General features: G+C 36.2%; 5 protein-coding genes and 1 non-coding gene across 8 annotated transcripts; 2 read left to right on the top strand and 4 right to left on the bottom strand.

The window, feature by feature from the left end:
• Nucleotides 1-882: 882 nt before the first annotated feature.
• LOC120271548 lies at nt 883-2,853 on the bottom strand. The gene is made up of 2 exons (XM_039278236.1): nt 1,633-2,853; nt 883-1,284 (listed from the first exon to the last, which is right to left on the bottom strand). Exons 1-2 carry the CDS (start codon nt 2,851-2,853, stop codon nt 883-885), a joined length of 1,623 nt encoding a protein of 540 aa, XP_039134170.1.
• Nucleotides 2,854-3,921: 1,068 nt separating this feature from the next.
• Nucleotides 3,922-5,866, bottom strand: LOC120271547. Its single transcript, XM_039278235.1, has 4 exons — nt 5,784-5,866; nt 5,249-5,665; nt 4,567-5,188; nt 3,922-4,521 (listed from the first exon to the last, which is right to left on the bottom strand). Exons 1-4 carry the CDS (start codon nt 5,864-5,866, stop codon nt 3,922-3,924), a joined length of 1,722 nt encoding a protein of 573 aa, XP_039134169.1.
• On the top strand, nt 5,699-5,810 carry LOC120272921. The gene has a single exon (XR_005540453.1). It is a non-coding gene; the product is annotated as a small nucleolar RNA R71 (small nucleolar RNA).
• A 2,085-nt stretch (nt 5,867-7,951) lies between the features above and the next one.
• Nucleotides 7,952-8,514, bottom strand: LOC120271546. The gene is made up of 2 exons (XM_039278234.1): nt 8,362-8,514; nt 7,952-8,299 (listed from the first exon to the last, which is right to left on the bottom strand). The coding sequence occupies exons 1-2, from the start codon at nt 8,512-8,514 to the stop codon at nt 7,952-7,954; spliced, it is 501 nt and encodes a 166-aa protein (XP_039134168.1).
• A 4,614-nt stretch (nt 8,515-13,128) lies between these two features.
• Nucleotides 13,129-15,048, top strand: LOC120272503 (gluconokinase). 3 transcript variants are annotated; one of them, XM_039279338.1, is made up of 4 exons: nt 13,129-13,181; nt 13,267-13,309; nt 14,146-14,225; nt 14,603-15,048. In XM_039279338.1, exons 1-4 carry the CDS (start codon nt 13,157-13,159, stop codon nt 15,025-15,027), a joined length of 573 nt encoding a protein of 190 aa, XP_039135272.1. In that variant the 5' UTR covers nt 13,129-13,156; the 3' UTR covers nt 15,028-15,048. The 3 variants fall into 3 exon arrangements, with proteins under 3 accessions (XP_039135272.1, XP_039135274.1, XP_039135273.1); XM_039279340.1 differs by having other exon boundaries at nt 13,161-13,181; nt 14,111-14,225; XM_039279339.1 differs by lacking the exon at nt 13,129-13,181 and having other exon boundaries at nt 13,271-13,309; nt 14,108-14,225.
• A 116-nt stretch (nt 15,049-15,164) lies between these two features.
• On the bottom strand, nt 15,165-17,201 carry LOC120272502 (protein MODIFYING WALL LIGNIN-1-like). Its single transcript, XM_039279337.1, has 3 exons — nt 16,957-17,201; nt 16,457-16,659; nt 15,165-15,596 (listed from the first exon to the last, which is right to left on the bottom strand). Exons 1-3 carry the CDS (start codon nt 17,050-17,052, stop codon nt 15,278-15,280), a joined length of 618 nt encoding a protein of 205 aa, XP_039135271.1. The 5' UTR covers nt 17,053-17,201; the 3' UTR covers nt 15,165-15,277.
• Between the last annotated feature and the right edge of the window lie 3,975 nt (nt 17,202-21,176).

Raw genomic sequence — 21,176 nt, 5'->3', positions numbered from 1 at the left:
ATCGATGTACCTTGTTGGGATGATTCTGCGTTTAGAAAGAACCCGGTATCTGTTCTTTTGGAAAGCATCTCGAAAAATGATGTTGTGAGTAGACGCGTCGAGTAGCTGTTCAATGGAGGGGTGGCTCGCTGGAGGAGGTCACGGAGGCTGGTCTTGGGAGCTCATTGCAGCGGCTGTGCGTCTAGTTCTCCTAGTCTGCATGATGAAGATATGGCCTGTGGAGCTCAGGAGAGGTGGTAAGAAGGTTGGTGGAAGTGATGGAGTGTTCAGGTTGATGGTTTGAGTTGTGAGAGGATAGTGGGAGCTGTGTTGAAATGAGTGAGTACTAGAGAAGGGATGGGGGTGATAGTTGGATAGTTGATGGGATGGGTGAGTTATGAGGGTGTCTTGGTTTTAGGAAAAGGCAGTGTGGAATAAAGACAATGACAAGAAGATTATGGGGAAATTCATAGGTAGTGTTTAGGTCAGTCTTGGGGCGAGAGAAAAAGTAATGGGGTGGGTGGAAAGTGGAGGGTGGACATTGGGATCGAGAGCAGAAAGCTGGAAAATTTGGAGGGAAAACTGTTTCTGCACTCTTCCAATCTACGTACGATCCACACTTGTGTTCCCTGACGCACTCCGGTTGTGTTTCATACAGGTGAACCTGACGAATCTGCACTGGCTGCTGGTAGTTTGATCTGTACATTTGAACATCAAATGAGCTGAAAAGAGCTCTGGAACAATTCTAAACCTGCAGAAAGATCTGAACTTTAATCAACTAACATAATTGAAAATTTGTAACACACCCATAAAAAAATATAAATAAATAAAACAAAGACTGAAAATCAAAAAGAAAACAGGAGCTCGTTTAAGGTCACGAGCACGACCCTTTTATTCATTTATTTAGTGATGGGAGGGGTTTGGGAGAGCATAAGTTCTCCCTTCCTCAATGATTTCTCCAACAATATAATGCTTCAGTCTTTGCCCATTAACCTTGAAAGTGCCTGTTGTTTCACTGTGAACTTCAACAGCGCCATACGGGAAGACCTTGGTCACTATGAAAGGTCCTGACCATCTTGACCTTAATTTCCTTGGAAAAAGCTTGAATCGAGAATTAAAAAGCAAGATCAAATCTCCTTCTCGAAATTCTCTACGAAAAATCTGCTTGTCATGCCATAATTTGGTTCTTTCCTTGTACATCTTTGAGTTCTCGTAGGCATCCAATCTTAATTCTTCCAGTTCTTGTAGTTGAAGTTTCCTTTTTTCTCCAGCTGTCTTCATATCAAAATTGATAGCCTTGACTGCCTAGAATGCCTTATGTTCCAATTCAACCGGCAAATGGCAAGCCTTGCCATAAATTAAACGAAATGGGGTCATGCCAATGGGGGCCTTGTAAGTTGTTCTATATGCCCATAAGGCATCATCAAATTTCAGTGACCAATCTTTTCTTGTTGTCGAGACTGCTTTCTCAAGTATGCTCTTGATCTCTCAATTTGAAATTTCAGCCTGCCCACTTGTTTGAGGATGGTATGGTGTGGCGATCTAGTGTGTTACCCCATATTTTCTAAGGAGGCTTTCGAATTATTTTTCTATAAAGTGTGATCATCCATCACTTATGACAGCTCTAGGAATTCCAAACCTTGGAAAAATTACCCGTTTGAAGAGCTTAATTACAGTTCGGGCATCGTTTGTTGGGGACGGAATAGCTTCAACCCATTTGGAGACATAATCTACAGCCACAAGAATATATCTATTGTTGCATGAAGATGGAAACAGCCCCATATAATCTATTCCCCAAACATTGAAGATTTCCACTTCAAGGATGTAATTAAGAGGCATTTCATGTCTCCTTGAAATGTTTCCTGTTCTTTGACAACGATCACAAGCAAGTACAAATCTCCTCGTGTCTTTGAAAAGTGTAGGCCAATAGAACCCAGCTTGAAGTATTTTGGTTGCAGTTTTTGAAGAGCTACAGTGACCACCATAAGATGAAGAATGACAATAGAACAGGACGTTTTCTGCTTCTTCTTCGGGGATACATCTTCGAAGTATTCCATCAGCACATCTCTTGTAAAGAAATGGTTCATCCCAAAAATAGTGTCTCAAGTCTGAAAAGAACTTTTTCTTCTGCTGGAATTTCAGATCTGGTGGTAGAATTCCACAAACTAGGTAGTTCACAAAATCTGCATACCATGGAGCTTCAATTGTGGAAATTCTCAGCAGCTGTTCATCAGGAAATGCATCGTTAATAGCCAGCTCATTCTCTCTATTCTTGTCCACAACCTGATGTAATCTTGAGAGGTGGTCAGCTACTACATTTTCTGCACCTTTCTTATCACGAATCTCAAGATCGAATTCCTGAAGGAGGAGAATCCATCTGATTAGCCTTGGCTTTGCATCCTTTTTGCTTAAAAGATATTTGATCGCAGCATGATCTGTGTATACTATCACTTTGGAGCCAACAAGGTAGGATCTGAATTTGTCGAAAGCAAACACAACCGCCAGGAGTTCTTTTTCTGTTGTGGCATAGTTAACTTGGGCTTCGTCTAATGCCTTGCTTGCATAATAGATTGCATTTAATCTCTTTTCCTTTCGCTGCCCAAGCATAGCCCCTAACGCGTAGTCACTCGCGTCGCACATAATTTCAAAGGGCAACTCCCAATCAGGTAGTTGAATTATTGGTGTAGTGATCAATGCATGTTTCAACCTGCAGAACGCATCCAAACAGTCATAATCAAAATCAAAAGGAACATCATTAGCTAACAAATTAGTTAAAGGTTTTGCAATTTTTGAGAAATCCTTTATAAAGCGCCGGTAGAATTCTGCATGTCCTAGGAAACTACGGACTGCTTTAACTGTGGTTGGTGGCTGCATTCTCTCTATGACTTACACCTATGCTTTGTCTACTTCAATGCCACGTTCGGACACCACATGTCCTAGCACAATGTCGACCTGTACCATGAAATGACACTTCTCCCAGTTAAGGATGAGGTTCATTTCTTGACACCTGTATAGCACCTTAGACAAGTTAGCTAAACATTCATCAAAGGTTGTGCCATACACCGAAAAGTCATCCATAAAAATTTCGTTGATGTTTTCAATAAAATCTGAGAATATAGCTGTCATGCAACGTTGAAAGGTGGCTCCCTTACAAAGACCAAATGGCATCCTCCTATAGGCAAAAGTGTCGTAAGGGCAAGTGAATGTGGTCTTGTGTTGGTCACTAGGATAAATAGGAATTTGGTAAAAACTAGAAAATCCATCTAAGTAAAAAAAATGAGAGTGTTTAGCCAACCTTTCTAGCATTTGATCTATAAAAGGGAGTGGGTAATGGTCTTTCCTTGTTGCCTTATTTAATTTCCTATAGTCAATGCACATCCTCCAGCCCGTGACCGTTCTAGTTGGGATTAATTCATCACTTTCATTTTTCATAACGGTCATTCCTCCTTTTTTTAGGCACTACTTGCACAGGGCTGACCCACTCACTATCAGAAATTGGGTAAATCACACCGGCATCAAGCAATTTGAGTACTTCTTTCCTAACAACTTCCTTCATATTAGGGTTTAATCTTCTTTGGTGCTCAACGGAAGGTTTGTAATCAGATTCAAGTAAAATCCTGTGCATACAAACTGAAGGTTGTATTCCTTTCAAATCATTAATTGTGTACCCTATGGCTTTTGGTGTAATCTAAGCTCGTTGAGAAGTTTTTCAGATTTTGTCCTGCTTAGATCAGCATTAATAATCACAGGGTATGTGGAATTGGGTCCAAGGAATTCATTCCTGAGAGTGGGTGGGAGAGGTTTTAGTTCTACCTTTGGAGCTTTGCAGTTTTCTGGGTTGTGTACTGTGGAAACTGGTTCCAGAGTTTCAATTCTGGCCTGTTTTTGCTGCAGAACTTTCTTGGACTGTTGTAGCTGTACACAATTCCCACTCTCAATGTCTTAATCATCTTCCAGCTCATCATGCACCAAACACAGCTGGAGGGAACCTTTGGAAATGTGCTTTGGCAACTCCTCTTTGATAGCTTGTTCAAGTAGATCAACCCTACAACAAGAGCTTTCAACAAAAGAGTGTTTAACAGAGTTAGCCAAATCAAATTCCACTTTTTCTTCACCAACAGTTAAAGAAAGCTTGCCATTTTTGACATCAATAAGTGCCCCTGCAGTTGCCAAGAAAGGCCTTCCAAGAATGATTGGAAGTTGAGTGTCTTCTTCCATTTCTAATACCACAAAATCAGCAGGTACAAAGAACTTACCGACCTTGATTGGGATGTCTTCAAGAATACCTATTGGATGCTTGACAGATCGATCCGCAAGTTGCAAGGAAATTATTGTAGGCTTCAACTCTCCCATGTCTAGTTTCTTGCACACAGACAAAGGCATCAAGCTTACACTTGCACCTAGATCACATAGAGCCTTCTCAAAGCTTGCTGCCCCAATTTCGCATGGAATCGAGAAGCTGCCCGGATCCTTCAGTTTTGGAGGCAATTTGTTTTGGATTAAGGCACTGCACTCCTCTGTTAATTCCGCTGTTTTATACTCCTCCAATCTCCTTTTGTTGGATAGAATATCTTTCAAGAATTTTGCATATGATGGCATTTGTTGCAAAGCTTCTGTGAAAGGGACATTGATGTATAGCTTCTTGAGAACTTCTAGAAACTTTCCAAATTGTTTGTCCAGCTTGGCCTTGGCTAACCTTTGTGGAAATGGTACAGGTGGTATGTAAGGTTTTGGAGGTGTGTATCTCGGTGCGTCATCAACTTTTTCTGCATCTCTACAATTGTATTCAGTCGTTTGCTGTTGTATATCATTTTTCTCACTTGGATTCACCCCAATGTTTTCATTTTCTGCTTGTTTTGACTTTGGATCTTCCAATTGCTTGCCACTCCTTAGAGTTATGGCTTTACAATGTTCACTTGGATTAATTTCTGGTTTTCTTGGAAACATTCCTGGGGGTCTGGATGAAGAACTTGCTTGTTGAGCAATTTGATTTTCCAGCATTTTGTTGTGAGTTTCCAAAGAATCAACTTTGGAAGTAAGCTGCCGAATTGCTTCATTCATAACTTGACCTTGTTGCTTGAACTCTTCATTCTGCTTGGCCTGTGTTGCAACAAAACTCTCTAGCAGGGCCTCTAAATTTGATTTCCGTACTGGTTGTGGATTAGAAATTCTCTGCTGAAATCCTGGTGGCTGTCTAGGAACATTAGAGCTGAGGTTTTGCTCAAAATGAGGTTGATTGTTCTTGTAGGAAAGATTAGGATGATTTCACCAACCAGGGTTGTAGGTGTTGGAGAATGGATTGTTGACAGGTCTCTGACTGAAGTTGTGAAGATAGTTCATTTGCTCCATTGATGATTCTGAAGAGGGGGGTGCGATCAACTGACAGTTTGTAGCTAGGTGTTCTGTGGACCCACAGATTTCACATGTGATATTGGCGGCACTTGGAGCATTCGCATTCAGTTTGTCAAATTTTTGACTTAGAGCATCCATCTTGGCTGCAATTAGGTTTAAGGTCTCTACTTCATGTCTTCCTGGAGGTTTTGGAGTGGTGTTTCTTTCACTTGTCCATTGGCAGTGGTTGAGAGCCATGTCTTCAATTAAATTATAAGCGTCATCTACCTTTTTGTTCATCAAAGCTCCTCCTGATGCAGCATCAACTGAAATGCGAGAGTTGTAGTTTAATCCACTGTAGAAGGTTTGCACAACCAGTCATTTCTCTAAGCCATGGTGTGGGCACAGTCTCATAAGCTCCATGAATCTGTCCCAAGCCTCATACAGTGATTCACCATCCTTTTGATAAAAACCAGTGATTTGGTTCCGCAACTGAGCTGTTTTGTTTGGCACTTGGGGCTACAAACTCCCTCAAAGTTTTGCTATTATCATCCATGTTTGATGCTTGTGATGATTCTTTAAGCTTAGCTTTCCTTTGATATTGAAGCCAAAAATCTCTCTCAAATTCTTGATCTGGTTCTAATAGACTTCCAAGACTTCGATTTCTTTGCATAGAATGAGAATTGACCAGCAAAGAAAACAAGTTAAGAGAATTGGACTAAATGGGGAAAACAGAGAATAAAATGGCCTAGTCAAACCAAGTTGCAAATCAATTAATATCACACTATGGTCCCCGGCAACGGTGCCAAGAATATACTGAAAGGTAATTCTTGAGGGTCTTTTGCTTAATCACTGTACTTATTCAGGTTTTGAGAAGGTTTATCTACCACGATAGTAGGAGATGACCCAATCAAGACCTAACTTGTTATCTCTTGAAAGAGAGTGACAAGTAGCTTAGGATTAATGCCCTTCAAGAGATCTACCCAAATCTAGTCTAGATCCAGCACATTATTCATGTTACACCTTGTGGTGAGTTCCCAAACCTAAGTCTATTTTAACCTGAAGTGTAATCCACAGCCCTGTGTTTCTGTAGCCTTGATTATGTTTTATTCCCTGCTTCTTGTTGTTTCCAAGCAAAAGACCCTCAAGAATTACCTTTCAGTATATTCAGGGTGATTAAAGAGGTTCCAAGACCTAAGTTATCCTTTCAGTTAACCTAGATCTCTAAGATAGCAAGCAATGCTTTCACAATCACAAGTTGTGTACTCAAATCAGAAATCAGCTCAAGAAATCTACCATTAAGCATAAAAGATCCATACAAAAAGAGTATCAACACATCACACACCCAACACCTTGCGCTAATCCCAAACCTAAGAAAAGTTCTACTCACACACCATCTCAGTTACAAAGAGAAGATAGAAAGAAAAGAAATTATGCAAGAAATAGCACAACAAGGCTGAGAAGACTCCCTATGACGTCTACAGGGGTCTGATCTTCAAGTTTCAGCTCTCCTCTCCTTCTCCAGCCTTCTTAAGTCTTCAGAGCTTGTTCTTTCCGTCTTCAGCCGCCAGCTCCTTTTCTCCTTCCTTTCTTCTTACCCTAAAGCCCATTTTCTGGTCCTTTTATAGCCAAAGATGGAAGCTGGGCCCCAGTCACTTTACAGACCACAAGCACTTCTCGCAGACCACGGACGAGTTGTATATCTTCACAGTCTCCAGGTTTCTCAGCCAATTCCAGTATTCTACAATTAAAACAACTAAAGAGAGTAGTTTGTACAAAAAGAGAAGGAAAATCATTGTGAAGGCTAGGAAAAATGCATGATTATTAGCTAAATGCATGAGGTTAATAATGCAATTTGTAAGTGCAACATATAGCAGCCATTAAGCCCTATGGTGAAGTAGTAAGGTTTTCACACATTCACAGAACAAATAAAAAAACACAAAGACAAAAAAAACAACACTACATTAGCAATGCATTAGTAATTGAACCATTAAAAACCCATATAAAGTAACCATACCTTATGCCTATTAGTCATGAAAGCCCAATTCTGCAGCCTTCTTATTTGATCATTCTCATCACCATCTATCAACCTGTATTAAGTAGTAAAGTAGATAACATTAAATTATACATATAAAATTTACCATCTATCAAGCTATATGAATAATTGTAACAAGAATTTTACCTTCTTGCAATACCCTTTGATCTCCAGGCCATGAGGGTACTAATTTCAACCTCCTCATTGGTCCTAACTGCTTAAATAATCCCAACAATAAACCAGCTGGGATCAGCCCTAATCCAAGTACTTGTTTGCAATCCACTGGGTATTCACATGCCTTATCCTATGCTGTCTGGCACATTCATGGGTGAGAATTCCTGACTTGATTTGAACTGTATTCTTGTCCTTAATCATTGGATCAGCCCACAAATAAAAAGGACATCTCTTCCTGGATATTACCTTGCACCTTTTGTTGTTACTTGGTCTGAAATTCATTTCCACCATGTGTTTTATACCATAATTCCTCATAGCCTCTCTGAACTACTTGAAGTCTCTAAACTTTATACCAACTTTAAACTGGGGTCTTTCATATCAAACTCCTCAACAAACTCTGCTTATTTAGGTCTACCTGCAGCCACATCTTCCTCATCTGTTGAAGAACAAGAATGCAGTTCTTCTGAAGCCCCCATACTCAATCTCATAGTCATCCCCATCTCTTGCAGGCCCTTCTACAATATTGTCCACTGATCTAGCACCTAACCCAGCACCATGCCCATCACCACTAACCTCATGTACATCATTTTCCTCACCACTAAGACTATAATCTGAGTCATACAGATCACTGTCAGGTTCAACATCAACATTGTCCTCATTATGCTCTACATCTGGATCCATGCTTTGATCTTCATCCTGTTCTTGGTCCTGGTCCATACAAACTTCATTCTTATCTAGGATTTGATTATCATCCTGGTCCTTATCATCAAATTCTTTTGCCTTGAATTTTCCTCAGAGTTTGTATCACTGAAAATTGGTGGGAGTTCCTTATTGACGCTAACAGTGACATTCACTTCACCATGCAACTGAACAATTAAGGCCATTTCTAAAGCATCTGCATCAGTTTTAATCTCTCTCCTCCCTATATTATCACTCAGATAATCCATCCAATAGAAACTACAGCCATCCACATCTAAATTTAGTTCTTGTGCCATGGATAATAAGCCAAGCTTCAGATTTTTATCATAGTCAACTGAGAGCCGCTTAATCAGAAAAGAGCCAGGCCTGAGCCAGTGCCGCCACCAACAACATTGAAGAAGAGGAATCCTTGGAGGCCAGTGCAATTATCAGCAAACTTCCTAGTGTTGTCAAGACAGATCCACAATCTCCATGCTAATGGTGTAGTAGCCTTAAGCAAAGTTATTGACAACATCCTTCTTGCCAATGATGAGTTGTTCCTAGTGGAATAGCTGGTGATAGTATTTAGTTCTCACTTCATCAATCACAGTGAGTTCCAGATCAACAAACACAGCACGAGGGGCATGCTTTCTAGCACCAGTCCCACGGTGTTGAAGACATCATCCCCTCTTTCCAAACTCTTGTCAGAGGGCATCTGGCCATTAGCCTAAATACCATGTTCAATGCAAAATAACTCCCAACAAGCATTGCTGACCTAGATCCAGGCTTGGCTGATGGGAATCGAAATGCACTCTCTCATCTTCGCCAGAGGAGATGAGGAACTCGCGAAGGAGAAGGAGGAAAAGAGAAAAGGAGAAGTAGAGAGATCTCAAGGGCTGGCGTTTACGAAGACGTCGTCCAATGCTTTCATATATAACAAAGTGTCATGTGCATATATAGGATAAGGAATGGTGAAGTTATTCGCCCTTATGGCTTTTGACAAGTAGCCCATTCCAAGTTTATAAATGCACATGAACAAAGTCCATATCTCCCAAATAGTCCACTCATATAATTATAAAATTCTAATATTGTACTAGAGCTCATTAAGCTTAACAACCCAAGGAAGGCTTTTTTTATATATAAATATTACATTTTTTTAATTACGTAAATATGTAATTTTAATTATAATCACTAATATAGGTAAAATGGTGAATTTTCACTGTTTTATGTTTAATAATATAAAAACGGTAGACAATTTACTGTTTTCACTGAAAAATCACAATTTCATACGAATGCTACAGATTCATCCAACAATGAAAATGAAGGCAAAATGAAGAAGCGCAACATCATTATTTGCATGTGCTGAAACCCCATCAAAGAGAATCTCAAAGCCAAAACCCCTGGAAAAAGATCATCATCGTCAAAGTACAAGGGTGTGCAGCAATGCCAGTGAGGCAAATAGGAGGCTGAAATTAGACATCTAATCCGTGGAGTTCATCTTTAGCTCGGCACCTTCGACATGGCGGAAAAGGCTACTGAAACCTGTACCTTGACTTCCAACCGTTTAGAGGCTGAGAAGCAAAACCTTCTCCAATCCTAGTCTGAATAGTTCCTTGATCACCATCCCTCTTCTCCTTCCTCCATCCTCGACATCTCCCACTCCTCCAGCTCTGCCGGTAACACCAGAACCAAGAGCATAACACTGTGCCGAAGATGGACGAGCTCTCGCTTCCCATCTCGAACTTTGTTTCGATGATGATGATTCAACACTGAAGACAAAGATGAACTTGTTGTTCTGTGAGGATGCAATAGATTTGGAAGCGTTTGATCTCGATGCTTATAAAGATGAGCTTGAGTTTGTCTTGGATGGAAACCTTTTTTATTTTGACGATGCTAAACCTTTCTCTTTCTTGAAACCAAAGACTCTTTCTTGGATTGATTAACTAGGGATGTGAAGAAGTTTTTCTTGGATTGAAAATGGTAAATAGTTTACAAGTTATTGTGCATTTTGTACAGAAAATGGTAAACTATTTACCCTTTTTATGTAAATGCACGTAAAACAGTGAAAAATTCACCGTTTCACCTATATTAGTGATTATATTTAAAATTACATATTTACGTAATTAAAAAATGTAATATTATAATAAAAAACCCCAAGGAAAAGATAATTTATAATTATATAAATACGGTGCATTTATAAACTTGGATTAAGTGCTTAGATTTATTGTTAGAATTTTATAATTGTATGAGTGGACCCTAACATGTACATTTAGATCCAATGATTTTAATATCATTTTCTAAGCAATTCAAGCCTAAATTTTCTGGTAAATAAGATTAGACCAATCTAATTTGAGCAATCAAATGGGAGAAAGCATGAGTTAGTTTTTTGAGTGGGTACCTTATTATGCTCGTGTTTCATTTTGAGTATTTTTTTCAATTCGTATCAAAATGAGCACTTGATTTTGATTTCCTTTCAACGGGAAAGTACTGGGACTATTCTGGTGGAGAGTTGCTGACATATTCTCCAGGATTCTCACGTGGATGGCTTCCTTCCACGTCATATGCATACGTGGATATGTCGGTTGGGCAACTTAACCCTCATTTGCTACAAAGGATGCCACGTCATAAGTCTTTTTCTCTTCCTCCTCCTTCTTCTCCTTCTTATGATTTGGAATCGCCTTCACACCCCTCGCAATCACTGCCTTAACCTCATCAGGGCTCGCCAAACGACAAGCCTCCAACTGCACATCCTCATTCTTGGGATATTCTTAACAACCTTTCTAAATCAATTGCCGTGCAGCCCAAATCTTTTTAGTAACCTCTTCCAGGCTCGCAACGGCAATCCATCCAGGAGGATTTTTAGGGTTAGTCTGTGTCATTGATTTAAGCAGCAACTGCGCCTTCTTAATATCTGAAATCTCAGCATCACTAGTAATCTTCTTACTCTTAAGATCAGTGAGATTGCCCTTAGGATCAACTACGGTAAGCTCAGATACAGAATCTGCCAACGTATCAAGTTTCAAAGAAAGCACAATATCTCTCCCTTCTCCGACGACAGTGAGATTAATGACCAAAGTCTGCAACCAAGGGGTCTCGGTGTCCCCAATGGCGTGGCTCTTGGGATTAAGAGTAGTAACTTGCTCTTGCTCCTGCTCCTGTCGAGCTTTCTCAAGAAGCATACTAGGAACAAGAACCAAGCTCTTGAACCTCTTCTTTTTTGTTTCAAAGCGAGTAGCCCCTGATCTCCAGAATGCTATCCCACAGCTTGGGAGTGAGATCTATGAACTTCCTCTTCAGATCTTCGAACTGCTCGGTGATCTTAGGGTTAGAAGCACAATATTACTCAATCTCTCAAGGAAGAAGCAAAAGGAGAAGAAGGCTTCTGACGTGGCATCCTTCATGGCAAATGAGAAGGTGGCGTGCCCATGTATATATATGACGTGGAGTAAAGCCATCCACGTGAGAATCCCACGCAACCACATCAACAACTTTCCACTAGAATAGTTCTAGTACCCTTCTGTTGAAAGAAAATCAAAATCAAGTGCTTATTTTGATACGAATTGAAAAATAAGTGCTCAAAATGAAACATGGGTATAATAAGATATCCACTCAAAAAAAAAATAAATAAATAAATAACCCGAGAAAGCATGCATTGGAAAAGAGTTTGGTAAAAAAAAAACTCTAGATTTTGCTAACAATATGGTGGTAGTTAGTAATGGAGATAATCAAACTATTTTTCAAATCTAAAAATTTTGATATTCGAAAAAAAACCAATAAGAGTCTATAAGTAATGACAACACGTAATTTGATAAAATTCTAGGGAGGTGCGAGATAACACGCAATTAAAAAAAAATAATAATAATAATAATTTGCCAAACAACCGTTTGCGTAAAGAATTGGCATTGCCCTTCCTAGCAAAAATTAAGATACTCGAATTTTTTGTTTAAAAAAATGTTGAATAAATATTAAGTCTATATCTGACATTTGTAACTTTAGTAATTTTACTAATTTTACTATTTTAAATAAGATATATATATATATATATATTATTTATAATCTAGTAGAAATATGAGAACTTTTCAACACCCAAATTTTTGGCCATACAATTTGTTTTGCATTTGTTTTCTAAGTGCAATGTAGTTTTCATCATTGCATTGTTTAATACCCTGAAAGAGGTTTGCTTTTGTAGCTCTCTTATGGAACTACTTGATTATTATTATATAAACTAATAAAAATATTAAACTTCCTAAAAATGTCACTCTTTATTATTTCTAATAATCAAATATATGAATTCTATTAATTTTTATTTCATTAGTCTTCCAAGGCATATAAAAACAAAAACAAGAACAAAAAACGAAAATATTTGGTTTTGAAGGTGTATACAAAATTATAATATTTTAAAATTAAAATAAATAATTAAAATATTGTGTTTTTTTTTTTTACATATCCCCGCAAATAACTAATGATTTATTTACTTTTCTAAATGCTACTATAAATCTATATATTTAATTTTTGATAAAATGGACAAATTATAGTTAATGACCTACACATATTTTTTAAATAAATCACGCACTCTTATTTTTTTGTTACGTGCGAGTTAAACTATAGTCTCCACCCACACATAGAGAACTCGTGCTAATAGATCAAAGTACTGTTGGCGCATACATATTCATATAAATCATTATCAAATGAATTCAATTATTGACCCTTTATAAAAATTGTGTATCAATACTTTTTTCTCAGAGATTTTTATTTTTATTTTTATTTTCTTAAAATTTTAATCTTGTTCAATGCAAGAAAATTCAAAAAAAAAAAAAAAAAAATTTGGTACGCAAAAATAAGAATTTTTTTGGACATGTTAGTAATTAAGCATTGTTTAAGGGGATACCGGGAATTTGATCAAGCACATATATCGTCTTATTCAACTGAAACGCCCGGTCAAGCCTTCCAACACCTCCAATGGCTTCCAATCTGCAAACTCAAGGTTCAATTTTTCTCCAAGTTTCCATGATTTTTGTCATCTATTTCAATGTGTTGATTGTTTCTTGTGTTTTCTGAAATTTCTCTAGGTTTGGCTATTGTGATTATGGGTGTCAGTGGTTCTGGCAAATCGTGAGGATTTCTTATTCCCAATCTATGAATTCATCATTCATATATTTTTATTTCTCTTTTTTCTGGTTTATGATCTTTGATCAATTAAATCTATGTTCATTTTTATGTTGACAATGAAATCTCAAATGGAATGATCAGGTAGGTGATAGATGAGATTGAAGCTTGTTTATTAATCTTTGATCAATTAGACCTATGTTTGATTAATCTGTTGATGCTGAGTATTGACAATGAGAAGTCAAATGGAATGATTTGGTGAAACAGGAGATTGAATTTATCCTTCAAACATGTATTCTCTTTTTACTGTTTTATAATCTTTGATCAATTGTATGATTGTATCTAAGTTTTATATCTATTGTTTTTGAATGTTGACAAACAAATCTCAAATGGATTGAACTGGTGATAGATGAGAATCAATTTATGCCTCTGCATGTAATCTCTGTTTCTTGTTTCTTAATTGTTCTTAATTAAATCTTTGGTATCTATTAATCCTGAATGTTGATGATGAAAACTCAAAGAGAATGATCAGGTGATAGATGAGAATGAGGGAAGGGTATGTTTTCAGTGTTAGGACTTAAAGGGTGGTCTTTTTTAATCAACACAGAGACTTTTGTTTGACTATCTGAAATTTGTTTATCTGGTCAGAATTTGATTTGATTTATGTTCTTATTATTTGATCCTTTATCATCATTCATATTTTCTACTGTGCATAAATTCACAAACTCTAATAAAAGATATATTCACAATTTTGTTTGTTCTTTGTAAATTTTTGCTATTTGTTTATAATGTTTTGTGTTTTAGAAGTAATGTGATCATTTAAAGCCTATATCGACAAACAGAACTGTTTGTGAGATGCTTGCAAAGTCTCTGGGCTGCAACTTTATTGAAGCTGATGATTATCATTCACAAGCTAACAAAGGTATCAAAGGCAAATCCATATTCGCTTTGCTAATAAACTATTAATTACCAAGAGATATTCAATAATTCTTGCAAACTTTGAGAATTATTGTATATTTTTTTTCTTTGTTCATTCACCAATTCTCTGTATAAACTGTAATGGGGACCATGAAATTTGTAGATGAATGCTAATTGTTTTTGTTATGATCATGAAGAGTGTCTGCAGCCAAATTATATTGAAATTTATTGGCGCAACATGGTTTTATGTATTCACTGTCAAAAAATTCCTGCAACTTATGTATTGCGATCTTGGTTTACATTTTCTTGGATTAAATCACATCATAAATCGAGTTTAACCATTTTATTGCAGTGACTGATCCAACTGCTTCCACTTTGCAGAAAAAATGAGCAGAGCAATTCCGCTTAACGACGAGGACAGGGTACCATGGCTTGAAGCTCTCAGCGGCGCAATCAGGAAATACATGATGAATGGTGAAACTCTAACTCTAACTTGCTCAGCACTACAAAATAAGTACAGAGAGATCCTAAGATCAGCCGATCCTAACTATAAACCCGGGAACTATACCACCTGCCGGGTAAAATTTGTATGTTTAGTCGCCCCAGCAGAAGTGATTGCCGAGAGGATTAAGATCAGATCTAATGACGGTAAGCACTTCATGCCTGCTACATTACTGCAGTCTCAATTAGATTTGCTTCAGATAAATGAGGATGAACAAATAAACAAAATTGATGCCACTCTGAAACTTCAGAGCATTGTTGACAGCATACTCCTGCTCATCAAAGGCTTAGAACTTCAGCAATAATTGATGTAATTTTCTTGTTTCTTACTCTGAAATTGCTGAGCAGAAACAGAATTGAAATTTGTAGTTGCTATGCTCATTGGCCAGCAACAGAAACAGACAGCATCAGTGACAAATATTTCATTCAGTTTACTACAAAATTTTCAAAATATGATTAGAAAACAGATAAACTTATCGGCATTACCGAATTGCTGTTCAGACTCTATACAGAATATGGCGGATATTGCAGTTTTACATTTAACTGAAGATCAAATCAAGGGACTTGTCTTCTGTTATAAGTATCTTCATGCACAAAAACCGGTTGAGTGCTCTGCGGGGGGATTTCCGGTCGTCCCATTGCTATCCCTTGGTTGGACTGAGGACCCCATGTTTGTGTGCTCTTGAAATTCGATAAAGCAACATAATAGACAATGCCAAGAGAAACGCTAGCAAGAGAAAGCACAGCCCCTCCGGCAAAAACACCAGGCTTGACGACATAGCAATAGCTACCGAAGTACATGCTTTCCTGGCCTCGCTGATTGTTAAGAGCTGCTCCGGTCAGTAACAAGAGGAATGCGATTATAAATGTAACCCTGCAACAATATGAATCTTATTAGCTTCATTCTCATCAAGTTTGAGTCTGAAAACTAACAGGGTACAAATGCACACACTAGCAACATATTCTACATCCAATGAACGATTTTTGTTGCATAAGAAAATAGAAAATAAAATACAGCTTTAGAAGCATCAAGGAAAACATCGATGTCCAAACTGATGTTGGGCACATCTGTCATAGACCAGCAGCTCTTCGAAAGCATTGCACCATCCCTTGTGTTGTATTTAAAGAAAGAAGAGTGATTGCCCTTGCGCCTCCAAAACCCAATCGCCCATTTCAATGTCAAACCTCCAAAGGAAAAAAACATCAAGCAATGGCATACTATGTGTGAAATTTTACCAATCTATCCTCACAAGGAAAACCATCTTGTAAAATAACACCAATGTTTGGCCTTCATTTAAAGAGAATGTGACAATCATATTTAAGAGTTACAGAGCAATTAAAACAGAAAAATCAAATTAATCATGCAAAGGTAAATAAAGGAAAAAAACATCAATACTTGATATGCCTAAAACATCTTCACTTTATATCTAGGTTTCAAGTTCAATATGTCGATTTGAACGAAAGCTAGCCTATTCCAGAATGCAAAGATTAAGCATGACATGCACTTAATGAGTAGAATAAAATCACAACATCAAGAAGAACTCTGATAATATCGACACTGTTAACAAAGAAACAATGAAGGTGATCAATCCTATAATGCAGGAAACTATCTGTTGATCTAAACAAAAGCAAACTTATTCCAGAATGCAAAGAACAAGCATGACTGAAAAATTAATAAGTAGAATAAAAGAACACAACATGAAGAAGAACTTGGATAATATCCGAACTGTTTACCAAGAAACAATGAAGGCTATCAATGCAATACTCCAGTTGGTTTCCGACGAATAGCGCTGTTTCTTGCAACATAAGCAGCCAGCAATGGTATTAACCATCGCTTGCGCTATCATAAGAGCCACTGCCGATGACAATCCAAGAACCAAAGCTGGTGTCTTTGGATATATACATTCACCAGGTATTGATGTTTTCACTTCAGATGCCTAAAATATCAAAAATACCACACCAAGTCACAAACCCATTGAGCAAACACCAAAACTTTTCAATTAACACATTTCATTCACTAGAAAATATCAAATCAATCAAAACAAAATGAAAACCAAACAAGATCAAGATAAAAAAAGCAAGAAAGGGAAATTTTTTTTCCTTTCTCCCCAACACAATACAATCCATTTCTCTAAAGTCAACACAGCAAAGATCCAAGTACCCAGAAGTTTACATGGTAAACTAGAAATCATTCACACAAACAAGAAATCCAACAAGAACTCATGAAACATCACCTTCACCCTTGTGGCCTCTGCAGCAAATCCAAGGGCAGCAGAGAGGATGCCCAAGAACCCAACAGCCATGCTTACCCAAACCACCTTCTTCTCCATCTCTTCCTCTTCTTCTCTCCCTCTTTGAAAGGAAGATACCCTAGGGTTATCTCTGAGGAGTGTGAATGAGGCCTGAAGGAGAGACAATTTCCACAAATGGTAATCTAACAACTGCAAAAGCCAAGAAACTAATGTTATATTATTTAGTAAAAGAGATCTCTTTGTTCCCTAGTCCTAACACCTTAAAATTCTCTGTTTAATTTTTTTTTTAATTTTGAAGCTTTTACTTTCCAACCCTTGAAAATAGAGAAATTATTTGCTATCTTTTTTAAAAGATTTTATTTTTCTTGCAAGGCTCTTAAATAAATTTTTGATTATTTTCAATTCGATTAAAATGAGTTTTTAATTTTTATTTGTATAACATCTGTTTTTAATACGTTTCATTAAACATTATGTTATTTTAGAGGGATGATTAATTTTGCTGTTTTTCAAGGGGTGGCGAGTTAAAAATAAAAAAAAACAAACCCTCTTTTTCTGTGCGGGGGCTGTTTGAATATTTCCACCATCTTGTCAGAAACTCTCATTATTAAGTACGATCTTGGTATTTTTTCTAATAACCACTTCAAAAAAAAGTTATTTATTGATAAATTTACATTTCAAACCCTGGGAATTTCTTTTCTTTTTCATTCTTTTTAACTTTTTCTTCTTTTCTTTTTCGCTCTTTATTCCTTGTTTTATTATTATTATATTCATCCTCCGGGCATGAGTTTGAACATTGTTTTAAACAGTTTGACAGTGACTTGAAACAGAGAATGTGCATAAGCAAGCAACGCAGGGTCCACATGAGTTGATATTCAAGGCTCCAGGACCCAGGTTAACTGGTCATCGACCAAACTAATATTAGGTAGCGTTTGGTTAGATGTAGTTAAAAAAATACGATGAGATTTTTTTAATCACGATGTAATTAGTAAATTCGAAGTTGAAAAATGCAGGAGAGTCAAATTTTTGGTGTTTGGTTGATCAGAATCGAAAATCTTGATTTAAAAATTTTATGTTTGTTTGGGAGGATTTGTAAATCTCGATTTTGAAAATATGTGTTTGGTTGGATGTATTTGTAGCATAGTTATCAAACCCGGACCGGCCCGGCGGTCGGACCGGTTGATCCGATGACCCGGTGCTTCAACCGGTCCGGGTCTTTAATTAGACCAGTTATGCAATCAACCCGTTCTGACCCGCGATTGACTCGCTTTGACCCGGTGGTTGGACCGGTTGACCCAATGATCGGACCGATTGACCCGTGATCGAACCGATTGACCCTATCGGACTCAATTGATCCCGACTTTGATTTGTAATTTCAATTTTGAACTTTGGTTATATATTGGATTGAGTTTGGTTTGATAGTTTGATAATAAATTTAAACTTTTTATCGTGAATTAAGTATTGCTATGTATTGATATTATGTGAAGTTTGAGCTTTTTTTCTTCTTTTTCTACTACTTCCAAATCAAAAAAATTAGCAATTGTTTTTGTATTTTTTTTCCATCAAATTATTTATTTGATAACTAATAATTCATGGATATTATTATGATATATCATTATATAATTAAAAACTAATTTATAATTTTAAAAAAAATATTTTAAAATATTTTTATTAACCCAGTATTGACCTAAATAACCCGACGGTTGAACCAATTGACCCGTGACCCAGAGCCTTGACCGGATCAATGCCCGGGCCGGGTTTGATAACTATGATTTGTAGGATATAAACACCCTTGCTAAGGATACTCCACCTTGGTCATTATTAAATTTAATTAATTATAAATACACAATTAATTGTTATTAATAGTAACCAAAATAATTATGCATATAATTGCTTAATTTAATATAAATTTATGTCTTCATTACAAATTATTGTTATTTTTTATAATTATAAAAAATATATTACACTATTTATAATTTTTTATATTGATAAAAATATAATAGTAACCATTTATTATTAAGATAAAATAATATCATGATTTTATTTTTATTTTATTTATATATAAATTTATTAGAAAGTCTCACGTGACATCACGTGCGAGACTTTCTATGGAAATCCCAAATGCGGGAGATTAAACTACGGCCGATTTGGACATAGTTTGAAAACTAACCAAATCCATCTACACTGCATTTCTAACTACTTTCAAATTCTCAAATCCAACCAAACAAACACCAGATTTTGAAATTTTTTGTAATTACAATTACATGTAGTTTTATATCCTGCCAAACAAACACACCCTTATATATATATATATATTGTGTGTTATTTATTATTCATATTTTAATGAATAATATTTCTGTATTTATAAAAAAAACTTTTAAAATTATTTGAATGTGATTGTTTTTAATATTTTTTTTAAAAAAAGTTATTTTCTGTTTTACAACACAAACAATATAGATTTTATTTTAATAATAATTTAGTGTTTAAAAATGTTATTTTTTTAAATTGTTTTAAACTTTTTGAAAGCCCATTTTTTTTAAAAAAATTATATTATTAAAATATAAAGTATTTTTACACAATTTTTAAATTTATTTGTGTTTTTTATTTTTTAAAAAACTTTTTTAAAAAAAAATTAACTTTTTTTAAATTAATTGACTTTTAAAAAAATTTGCTTTTTCTTTCCATCTTATACTAAGTGTATAATCTTGACCACCTGTGCATGGATCAAAAATGGTTTCATTTGTAAGACGGCACATAGGTAGGTGACCAAAAAAATCAAACACAAACGTATGCACATGAATATAAAACTTTAAATCCTACGAGGCATAGGACATGCTTTTTATATAAAACAATATGGGCAATGGCAGAACCAAGATTTGATGGTAAGGGATTGGAACCTAAAGGTAAAGTGTAATAATAATAATAATAATAATAATAATAATTAATACATACATACATGCATATTGATATACATTAGAATCTTTTATAAAGGCTCTACATAATGACACATCATCCAGTGCATGTGTGACGAAATTTTGATCTTTTTTTTCAATTTGTCAGTTGGGCGGATTTCCTTTTCTTTTTCTTTTTGTTTATTTTTTATTTTTTATTTTTTACTTATTTTTTGCTGTGTGCGTGTACTCTGCCTGCCCTCCAAGCTATCCCCACCTACTGGCTACTTCAGGCTGCCAATTATATTACCAAAGGGATCAAGCAGAAAATTGAAAGCAAAATTAGCTCTGGATAAATAAATAAATAAATAAATAAATAATACATTTATATCATGCTGACAACTACAACTATGTATAATAATAATTTGGACCCTAGAATGTTGATTTATTAAAGTCAATTCAAAACTCAAACCAAACTCTAGTGGCTTGTGAATGGCTGAAAACAAGCCTTTTCAGTAACAAAGGTATGATGTTGATGCGCACCAAAAATCCGGGATTGTGAAGACTAGAGAAAGCCAGAAATTATTGAGCATCTTCTGGGTTGGTTAATGGCATTGGCAGCTCACATGCATTCAAACAGTCCTTTTCAGTTATTCCACTTGTAATTGAAACTATTGTTTACCAGACTAACTGCTGTTTTGAGAAACAAATTGCAACATCAAACCTCTTTTCACCACTATTCTCTTTCAGCAGCAATCTTCTTCTTGCTTTGGTTGAGAAAACCTGCAAATTTTTATTGATGATGTTGCATGACAAGCTGAAGATGATTTTTTACTACCTGTGAAAAATCTTATATAACCGGAAACGAAAGCGGTGAGCTTAATTATAATTATTCGAAAAAATACAGTCATCCATTTAATTGAATACAGCATTAGCATAACATATGGGTATGTTAGCGGTAGATGGCTAAGTATCACACACAAGGAATTGTCAGGTCTGCACATTCACTAGCCAACTCAAATTGAAACTGAAGCTGTAGAGAACTTATGCGTATATCGAACTACTGAACTGAATTCTTCAAAACAAGATCATCGATCTAACTATCAGAGACATGGAAATGGAAATGCAAATGAACCAACTCAATCATTAGCCAATTCAATTTGAGACTGGAAGCAAAAAATAGTCAGCCAGAGAAACTGATAAAGCTGAGCTGTTGCGCATATTATTATCTGAAGACATCATCAATACATCACCAGCAAGGAACCCTTTAAATTAATCATACTATCACATGTAGTCATACTGAAGAATGCAGCC

This window comes from Dioscorea cayenensis, chromosome 11, assembly GCF_009730915.1.
Source record: "Dioscorea cayenensis subsp. rotundata cultivar TDr96_F1 chromosome 11, TDr96_F1_v2_PseudoChromosome.rev07_lg8_w22 25.fasta, whole genome shotgun sequence".
NCBI classification, from domain to species: Eukaryota; Viridiplantae; Streptophyta; class Magnoliopsida; order Dioscoreales; family Dioscoreaceae; genus Dioscorea; species Dioscorea cayenensis.
The sequence above is the reverse complement of the archived record's forward strand: the minus strand, read 5'-3'. Positions and strand labels throughout refer to the sequence as shown.

Excerpts from the sequence above, each read along its gene's own strand:
- LOC120271548 (XM_039278236.1), bottom strand. The coding sequence starts at position 2,853 with ATGCAGCCACCAACCACAGTTAAAGCAGTCCGTAGTTTCCTAGGACAT. Across the intron at positions 1,285-1,632 it reads TAATTAAGCTCTTCAAACGG|GCAGTCAAGGCTATCAATTT; the intron begins GTAATTTTTCCA and ends AAGGCATTCTAG.
- LOC120271547 (XM_039278235.1), bottom strand. The coding sequence starts at position 5,866 with ATGGATGATAATAGCAAAACTTTGAGGGAGTTTGTAGCCCCAAGTGCC. Across the intron at positions 5,666-5,783 it reads GTTGCGGAACCAAATCACTG|TGGATTAAACTACAACTCTC; the intron begins GTTTTTATCAAA and ends AACCTTCTACAG. Across the intron at positions 5,189-5,248 it reads AACACCTACAACCCTGGTTG|CTCTAATGTTCCTAGACAGC; the intron begins GTGAAATCATCC and ends GCAAAACCTCAG.
- LOC120271546 (XM_039278234.1), bottom strand. The coding sequence starts at position 8,514 with ATGGCACAAGAACTAAATTTAGATGTGGATGGCTGTAGTTTCTATTGG. Across the intron at positions 8,300-8,361 it reads ATGGTGAAGTGAATGTCACT|GCAAAAGAATTTGATGATAA; the intron begins GTTAGCGTCAAT and ends GGAAAATTCAAG.
- LOC120272503 (XM_039279338.1), top strand. The coding sequence starts at position 13,157 with ATGGCTTCCAATCTGCAAACTCAAG. Across the intron at positions 13,182-13,266 it reads TTCCAATCTGCAAACTCAAG|GTTTGGCTATTGTGATTATG; the intron begins GTTCAATTTTTC and ends AAATTTCTCTAG. Across the intron at positions 13,310-14,145 it reads GTCAGTGGTTCTGGCAAATC|AACTGTTTGTGAGATGCTTG; the intron begins GTGAGGATTTCT and ends ATCGACAAACAG.
- LOC120272502 (XM_039279337.1), bottom strand. The coding sequence starts at position 17,052 with ATGGAGAAGAAGGTGGTTTGGGTAAGCATGGCTGTTGGGTTCTTGGGC. Across the intron at positions 16,660-16,956 it reads CAGAGGCCACAAGGGTGAAG|GCATCTGAAGTGAAAACATC; the intron begins GTGATGTTTCAT and ends TTGATATTTTAG. Across the intron at positions 15,597-16,456 it reads ATAGCCTTCATTGTTTCTTG|GGTTACATTTATAATCGCAT; the intron begins GTAAACAGTTCG and ends ATATTGTTGCAG.